This window comes from Pundamilia nyererei, unplaced genomic scaffold (assembly GCF_000239375.1).
Source record: "Pundamilia nyererei isolate P.nyererei 1_Seehausen unplaced genomic scaffold, PunNye1.0 scaffold00017, whole genome shotgun sequence".
NCBI lineage: Eukaryota > Metazoa > Chordata > Actinopteri > Cichliformes > Cichlidae > Pundamilia > Pundamilia nyererei.
In genome coordinates, this window is record NW_005187418.1 from 1,593,983 (window position 1) to 1,603,225 (window position 9,243).

A 9,243-nucleotide genomic window follows, 5' to 3' on the forward strand; every position below is an offset into this window, starting at 1 on the left:
ATGTGCTTACAGATTAGTGATACATGGAGAGGATGCGCGATGAAGGTGAAGGTGTGTGTCTGTGTGTGTGTGTGTCTTAGCAGGATCCAGGAAGTGGCACATGATTGGCCACATGTTTCAGGCCCCAGGAGGACCGGCTCTGTGCTCCAGTTGCAGCTTGCATTTGTCCCAGATACTGTACCCCTCTCTGCGCCTTTCTCCTCTCCTCGTCTCTCTCTCCGCCCGTCTCTCCCTGATGATTTAAGCGATGCTGTCTGATTCGATCTGATATTACTCGGGCTCTTAATGGGCCTGTTAATGTAAAACAGGACTTTTTTCTCTCTCTCATCTGTTAATTGGCTCCAAAATAATTTCTTTGTTAACAGCAGCGCTGCTTTCTCTGATAATTATCCCTTTGATGTTGTAAACCAGCCATGAGCGGATGTGAGCGGGCATCGCAGAGGAGAAGCATTTGTACTGTATGTGTTTTGGAGTTTAAGACTTGTTTGTAATTAATCGTGTGTGTGCGTCTGTGTTAATCATCTCAGGAACGCGGAGCAGATGCAGTCTTGGATCACACGGATCAACACAGTGGCCGCCATGTTCTCATCTCCTCCTTTTCCAGCAGCCATCGGCTCGCAGAAGAAGTTCAGCCGGCCACTCCTGCCGGGGACGATGTCGAAACTGTCCGAGGTATCCTAACTTTAATGAGTCTGACAGGTGGCTGATTCCACTCTGAGTATATCAAAGTAAATAAAAGATGGGCGTAGCTTCTGTTTAAGTGGTTTAAAGTGGCCTAAGCCTCCATTAATGACCAGCAGGGGGCGACTCTTGACGTTGTAGAAAAAGAAAAGTCTGATTGTACAAAAGCTTAAGAACTCCACGTGGAGTCACATGGTCTCTTAGTTAAACCTTAGTTCACAAATACAGCAGCAGACTGTACGCTGTCTTCACCTTTCACAGCTGGAAAACGTAACTTTATAATTACTGTCTGTGAGAAACAACAGGGGTATGAAAGCAGTTCCCTTGTTTTACGGTGCCAATAGAAAAAAATACAAGTAGACCCAAACCATGCCAATAAAATGCTCAACCAGGAAATCAGTTCCACCTCTGGGTCAGGCTTTTAAGTTTTTCCTCTCACAATCTTGGTTTTAACTCTGTGCTCTCAGGAGGAGCAGGTCAGATCCCATGAAGCTCGATTCAGAGCCATCTCCACTGAACTGGCTGAGCTGCGCTCATATCCACCTGACCGCAAGGTGAAAGGACGCGAGCTGGAAGAATACCGCCAGCGAGATGAGTACCTGGACTTTGAGGTGAGCTGGATTCACGAATGAGGAATCGAGTATTTACATGAAACTGTCTCGCCTTAAATTTAGATTTTCTTCTTTTCTTTTTTTATAGAAAACGCGGTACGGGACCTACGTCATGTTGCTGCGAGCTAAAATCCGAAGCGGCGAGGAAGACCTGTCTCTATTCGAGTCTCAGCTTCTGGAGGACAACGGGCTGCAGAGGGCTCACTCCAGCCCCACGCTGCAGGACAGCAGCCAGGCCAGCCTGGCCAGCAGCACCAGGGACGGCGGCAACAGCAGCAAAGCCAGCGGCTGCAGCAGCAAGCAGCGGCAGGAAGGCCAGAGACACAGCTACCGACAGGCCGTCAAGAAGTGAGACGGGGTGGGGGCGCCGGGAGCGGCACGGCGTTGCACTGCCAGCGGCAGGCTGTCTCCCTGCAGAGGTTTTGTTTGGAGCTCTGCTTGAAGGGGGGAGCAGGAGTGAGGGTCTACCCCACGCCTTCCCCCAAAACACGAGGCCCTACCCGGCACCCCAATCTTCTCATCTAACCGAGGAGGTGCAGATCCTGTGACTGGCAGACAGGCTAGTGCAGGAGGTGGGAGGGAGCGCTGGGAGGTCACGGATCTGCAGACGAGGTGTCTTTGAGAATGTACGCTGGGTGCCGCAGCAGACTGTGAGGCAGAGAGGCTGCTTACGGATCGGACGGGGCAGCACACAGGGACCTACATCCAGCATCCTTTCCTTTTTTCTTCCCCTTTTGTTCTTTCAAGGCACCTCCAGCCGCGTTCTCACACCTTTTTTCTTGACCTTACACTCCGTTTTTTGGGACCAAACATGTTTACACACACTTTGAATTGTCATCACATTATAGACGACTGATGATTTGATTTCTGTTGAATTTCTGCCGCCGCTCTTGAGGTGAAGCGCTGTAATAATAATAAAAAAAAACAAAAAACTTAGGAAACATCACCAGGTCTACGGAGCCATTACATTCCAGCTCCTTTTTTTTCCACCACGGTGTGTTCACATTCCACACAGGAGCTGCAAATTCCAGCTTTCAGCTCCTGTATGTTTCGCTGAAGGTGGTTTCCAGTTAAATAAGTGTGTGGCTGCAGTATGCGACGTGGCCGCTGCGTGCAGCTCGTCTTTCCTCCTTTCTCTAGCCGCTGACGGCCAACTAGAGGTGACGACGTCAGCAGGAGTTCACAGTCCTCCTGATATGCAGCCAAACACTGCATGACACAAAGAGAAAGAGGTCTTTTTCTTTTTTTTTGCTCTACTTGAACTCGAGCATCTCTTGCTTTTTGCTTCTGTCCTGTGATGTGCTTATGTTCTCTTTCTTGGCCGAATGTTGTTTTCTGCAGTGATCCGCATGCCTGCATCCAGCACTGCTTCTTTTAGGGCTTTTTACTACTTTGAAGGCAAAAATCTAAGAGCGGAGAAGCTGCTCTCGGTGAGGGGTGGGGAGCAGGTTCGTTCAGTCACTCTCCTCATGCCAGTGCCATACCCAACACGTGTAATCTTCATCTGTACTTATAAACCCGACTCACTGGACAGACCCTGAATGTTCTTTGTTTTTCGATATTTTTACAGTATTTTACAGTCATTTGTTGGTGTTGAACTTCATGTGTATGTCAAGTGTATGATGAAATATCTCTTTGTAAACATCCAGGATATGTTGTATATAACGCACCATATATTGTAGTATATATGACAGTATATTTACAATATATTCAGCACACTCATGAGAAGCTGCATTGGGTATACACACACAAGTCTGGAAATCGCTACTTGGTAATCACATTATTTTATTTTTTCTTACAAACTTTATGAATATTATCAAAATAAGTCTATCAAAGATTAGTAAGGGTGAGTTTTTTGCAGGATTTTAGTGTAAAAAGAAAATTCTTGTGAGGATTTAAGCTCCAGTGGGAACTACTCCAAAGACAGATCATGCTCGAGGTCCTTTGAGAGTCAGCAGCCAGCTTGGTAACACCCCCCCCGGGCAGTTTAATTAATCCCCCCAAATAAAATGAATTAGGGAGAGAGCCTTAACTCTGATTTAGTGGTCTCTGAGACGCATCAACTGGACTTTTAAAGAAACCAGTCAAAATATTAGGTTTAACAGTTACACTCCTTCTACCCAACACTGTTAACATCTCTGTTTAACCCACCATAGACTTATGCTGTCAATACCATAAGCCAAGAAAAGTACTCTCCTCTTTTCTACGATGAAGAGTAAACTCGCCACAACACCAGTGAAATTTTGCAGATCCAAAGATCTTCTAAATACTTGAACTCATAGTCTCTGCACTTCCTGTTTCATAGGGGCACTTGTGAGATAATCCATGATGATTGGGGATCTACGGAGGCCAAAACAGCAAATTTTGTGGTGTAAACATTTGTTATTGTTATGTTTTTGAAAGAAGAGATTAATCTATAGTTCAGTTTTTACTATTTTTATCTTATTATTATTTTTTATTAGAGATGTAAAAACTACCCTGAGTCACTTTATGGAATCTGTGAATTTGATTTCAAACAGGAAGCCTGGAAAATGGGTGCCGTCAGATCAGAGTGACTGCAGCGTGCCTGTGGTGAATCCTTGTCCCACCAATCAGCATGCGTTAGCAAAATGTCAGCAGTTAATTGACAGTTTTAGTCTTTCTGGAAAAATAAATTGGAAGCATATTTTATTTGCAGACATGTTATCTGTACTATATTTCGAAAAACTAAAAGAAGTGTGTTTTGTATTTTCCTTTGTCTAGAAGCAAGTGTACATATTAATTTTACCTCTAATTCATTAAGGACTTTCTCAAGAGTGCCCCTTCTGCATCCCTTCCTGAATCGCATCAAATTTCTCTACAGGAGTATTAACAAAAAGTGGAATAACTCCCCCAGATCAGCTCTGCAATCTAAATGAAAGGATGAAGGGCTTTAAATTTAATAATTGTGTCACAGAGACAGAAAAACTGGATATTTAGTCAAATCTCATTTTGAAAAAATGCTTCAAAAGTTTGGCGACTTTACACTTGACTTCAAAAAGGGCTCAATCCAAAAGTGCAAAAACAAAAAAAAGTCTTTGATTATCCTAACAGAGCACTGAATAGCACTGCAAGTGCTCACACATTTTTCTACAATACATAGAAGATAAACCTCCTGCCAGGATACAGCTGAAACAGCAGCAAAACTTTACCGTTAATATGTGTGATGCAACAAAACGATTGGCTCATATCTCTCCGGGGACTCTGAGTGCCACGGCTTCTCTCTCTTATAATGTCTCATTGTTTGCCATGAGCTAATGGCACGATTCAAACTGGATCAGGGCTGATACTGTTGTAAAAGATGCATGGAAAAAAGAATGAAAACAGAATGTAAAAAAGAAGAAGACAAAGAAACTCCTTATTCAGGAGTGAGTGTGATTATGTGTTTGTGTGTGGGCGGACTGATCTAATTATGGAACCACATTATGTTTGGTAGCCATATACACTTCATAGCATTATTAATGCACAGCCATTTATTACTCAGGCTTTAAAACGACACCTTGAGCAGCTGCAGTGCCAGCGTCCAACCAGCAGGGAGAGCTGTCAGCATTCACCCATGTTCTTTCAGCCATAATCACACCTGCTGCACCTGCAGTGAATATGCACGGCGTCACCCGCTCGCCTGAGCAGGTTGGTGGGGGCGGGTATTGCAGGGCTAAATGAGATAGGACCTGTTTGTATTGTAACTACGGATGTCAAGTCTGAGTGTGTTTTGGGAGTGTGTGCTTATGTGAAAGGCTGCAGAGAGCCTTCCAGACCATCTGACTTTTATCCAGCGCCAAATGTGTTGTTTAAAGCTGTACAGTTTCTAGAACAGATGATTGAATATTCAGGCTATTCAGAAGTTAAATAGTTCAGAAAACCTGAGCGTGTCACGGTGTAAGTCTGTTAATCATGTAGATACCTGCAGCGTAAAGCTGAATCTACCCAGAATTTTTGGTTATTGACTGTCATGTGAGTCATTTTAAGGCAGCATCCTCCCCAGAAGTCATCAGCCTTTATGTCTTTTCTTTGTCTTATGTGACACTTTTACTTGCTTTGGGGGCTTTTTGTAAGACAGAAGAAGCAGTTTAAAGACATTTATGCCCAATTTTCAGCAGCTTATTTCATTTAAAGCTCATTGCCTGCTTCTCTTGTCTGCATCTTTGCGCGCTGGTGGTATTAAAAGGTTTTATGTGTATATTGTTGCCATAACTGACCTCCTGTACATTTCGTGTAACTTTACAGACTTTATACTTGTGTGTTATTAGTAATGTTTGCTGTCTGTTATGTGGCCAAACTGTCAATAAGCAGCCAGACTTACAATGAGTACCTTAACACTGACCTATTCTGCTCATTTAAAGCTATATATCTTCAGTCTTAGACTTAACTAGCGTAGCTTTGCATGATCCAGAGCTCAACAATAATCCTGGTTTAGCTGATACTGGGCCCTTGGGGAGGAAGGCATCCTCTGTCTGAAAATAAAACAGTTTTAGACAGAGGATACCTTCCTCCTTATTGGTTGCCTGTCGTAACACTTTATGCCACAGCAGGTGGGCGGGGCTTCTGTGCTCAGATCACCTCATTAGGAATCACAGAGTTAAGAGTATCAGCAGCCACTTTGGATTTGGTTGATTTATACAAATAATGGCCGAAATATTTTGAAACTATGTCCGTGTTTGATATGAGCATCTATCATTCAAACAGAATATAAATAACAGTAAATAAGGAAAAGCATAATAGGTCTACACGGATAAAATGTGAAAACACTTGTCAGATTTTATCTTGAAAACCTACATCTCTTGTTATTGCATACACAAGAAACTGTTATCTATGTTACCCTAAAAGTAAATGTTTTTTGTGTGTGAGTCTGTGTTGACATCGTACGTGTCTCATAACAAGCAGCCAAACTGCACATGAATTTTGTGCTATTTTTATAAAGATGTATTCAAATTTCTGTTTTCTCTGTCAACTGCTGCTTCTGATGTCTAGGCTCAAATAACAGGAGAGCTGAAGGAAATTTCACTTTTTAAATGTGAGGATTTTCTGCTTTGGAAATCTCTTTGGGTTTTAGAGGGAAGAGTTTTCAATAGCTTTTTCGTACCTTTATGCTAATATTTTATGATATGCCCTCAAATGGTTGATCAGAAATTCAATCAGAAGCTCTCCATTTTTTGCTTAGAGGCCAGATTACCCTGTTAATGGTGCAAATTCTCCAATATATAAGTATAATAACGAAACACCTGTAAGCTCGTGGGTTTGGGGACTCTTGGGGCAGTGGCCCATTCAACCTAATTTTGGTAATCCAGCACTGCTGTCTGCACAACATAACAATAAATATCATCTTTTTCAAGTTTTAGGGCTCCACAGACTCGATGCAAAAACATTTATATTTTTAAATATAAATGACAACATGATTTGACCTGTTAAAGCAGCAGGGCCCTGGGCGGTCACCCAACTGATCCTTAAACCAAAATTAACCCTTAACCAAGCAACATATCAGCTGCATGCCTCATCTGATGCCTTAACCCGGGCAGCCTTTCATTCAATCAACAAAAACAGTGCTGACATTCAAAAGAGTTTAATAGTTGAAAGGTAACTAAGAATTAAACTCGGTTTGATTCAATGTTAGTTATATAGTACCAAATCACAACAACAGTGGAAAGGAAAAACTGGCAAACGTGGCAAGGGAAAAACTCCCTTTTAACAGGAAGAAACTTAGAGGGAGAAGAGCATAGGGAGGGGCGGCTATCTGCTGCAACCGGTTGGTGGTGAATCTTAAACCCACAAAATCTCTTTCACAAGAGTGTCCTAGGCCAGCTTTGACCTCAAATATTAGCTCAATGTTACTTTACTGAGGTCGAACTCCTCTATCAGCTGCTGTGTTTTGCTATCGTTAATGCAGTTATCGGTGCACATAGCCTCCGTACTATTGCCAACTCTGTGGCCAGATCAGTTTCACCATTTATTAACCGACTGTTTGGGGGATATAAAGAGCTGCACTGAAGTGCGATCCATAAAGTGCCAAAGCCAAACCAACAACAGCGAGAGCAGTCACTTAATCGTCTGTGGCTTTATATGCAGTACAGATTTAAAGAAGTTTAGAGTCTTCACTGTATCTCAAAGTTTTCCCCTTCCCACCGCCTCTCTCCATGTGTTCTCACCACTCACATACATCACAGAGCAGCAGCTGGTCCTCCATGGCACTGGTTAGCATAGAAATGCCTGGTTCCCCTTGATGACGCCTGCGTGATACTCAAGTCAAAGTGTTGCACCGTGTTCACAGACGTAGGATATCTGCAGCTCAAACTGTCTCTTCAGCGTGCACTTGTACATCACAGCCTCATTTCTGAATGTAAATAAAGCATGAGATATTACGGCCTGCTTTCATTTATATTATGATTAGAGTATTAAAAGAAGGCTTAATATATAAGGTAGGTCAGCATTTTTTCCTGTCCTTGAGCTCATGGTCATTTCTCTCTTTTTGTTTTTAATCAATGTGAATGAAGGGAATGGCTATATTTAATGCTGTTGTATGCTGTCGTGTTTTAGAGACTTGAGCCAGCTCATACGAATCTTTTTACATGTAGAGGTCTGGTCTGATCCGTCTCAGTGTTTTTTAGACTGGTGCAGATAAGGCGATGTTCATTTTATGCTATACATACAGTGAGCTACATGTGTCACTGCCTTGTTATAACTCACCAAGGAAATGTTGTTTGTGAGCTTCTCACTTTGAGAAGCATAGGAGATAAAATAAAAGTGTTTTGAAAGGTTTACTGCACGTGTGAACATCATTGCGTGGAATGTAAAGTGCCGTACTTAAGCGCTTTAGTCGTGTGCATTAGTTGAATGCTTCTGTACAAATTTCACATGTGAGACTTCAAAAACATGTACTTATAAAATAGAGTGCTTTAAAAATTTGCTCCACCTTGACCAGCTGCAGTGTTAAAAGACAGCGTACATGTTAATATATGAGTTTGAATGACCCATTAATATAATACAGCACTAAAACAGGTGATTCTTTTACACAATGAGTAGAGTTTATGTTGATGTACTTTTTATCTTAATTATGGTATTAGATCCGTCGCTGGTGTGCACAAGGAGCTGATTATACTGTTATCAGCTAAAATGTACTGTTTTTTGCCTCTATTAACACATCTCCAGGGGAAAATGACTGAAAAATCTAGCCAGTTGCCATCTTTTATTAACAGTCTATGCAACCCCTCTTTTCACAGGGGTTTAAGTGTTATTAAAACCAGCTGGTCACAAAGTACACATTTGGGGCTCTTGGGGGAGTTTGCCATTTTGGTCCAAGTTCCACTCTAATGCACAAGATTCAAATGAATGTTTTAATTCTGCAGCTAAGGAATCTGAGTGTCCTCAGCTTACTCACAAAGCAGATTGGGTCTGGCCCAGTAACATACGCAAAAAACAAACAAAAAATCCTCATATACACAAAAATAAAACAAAATAAAGAAAACCGTCCTTCATGTGTGGTCCAAAGAACGGCTGGTAGAATAAGACTGGTCACACAGCCACAGCTGGACCTGCCTGGGTTTATGTCAGGTTTTAGTTCTGGCACCAGGTGTAAGCCTCATAAAACAACTGTCTCACTTACAGCTGGAATATTTATTAAATCACAATGTTTCTGTCCATCCAACCTTCATTGGTTGTATATTCTTACCAGACACCTTTCTAGTGCTAAAAAACGTAACTCAGAGATTTTGGTCACAGATAATTTGAGATCAGACTAATGAACACCTTGCACATGTATCAGTAGTCAGCTAATATAACTGGAAGAATGACCAATATGGCAGTATTATTTTAAAAGTAATTTCACAAGCACTCCACTGTAGGCTTCCGCAAAATCTGCCAATCAGAAAAAAGTGGGCATTAATTGGGCGGGCTTTAAGAGCCAGGAGCTGTTCGGGGAGATGCTGGACAGGGGGAGCTG

At 42.2% G+C, this 9,243-nt stretch overlaps 1 protein-coding gene across 4 annotated transcripts in view; it reads left to right on the forward strand.

Moving 5' to 3' along the window:
- LOC102194592 (PH and SEC7 domain-containing protein 1-like) overlaps positions 1–5,762 on the forward strand; it is a 96,586-nt gene extending 90,824 nt beyond the window's left edge. For all 4 annotated transcript variants that reach the window (XM_005725756.2, XM_013909010.1, XM_013909009.1 and 1 more), the window contains 3 exons: positions 528–672; positions 1,149–1,292; positions 1,381–5,762. In XM_005725756.2, the coding sequence (XP_005725813.2) occupies positions 528–672; positions 1,149–1,292; positions 1,381–1,644 (553 nt within the window). In that variant the 3' untranslated portion in view covers positions 1,645–5,762. The remainder of the gene's footprint in view (positions 1–527; positions 673–1,148; positions 1,293–1,380) is intronic.
- Positions 5,763–9,243: the final 3,481 nt, after the last annotated feature.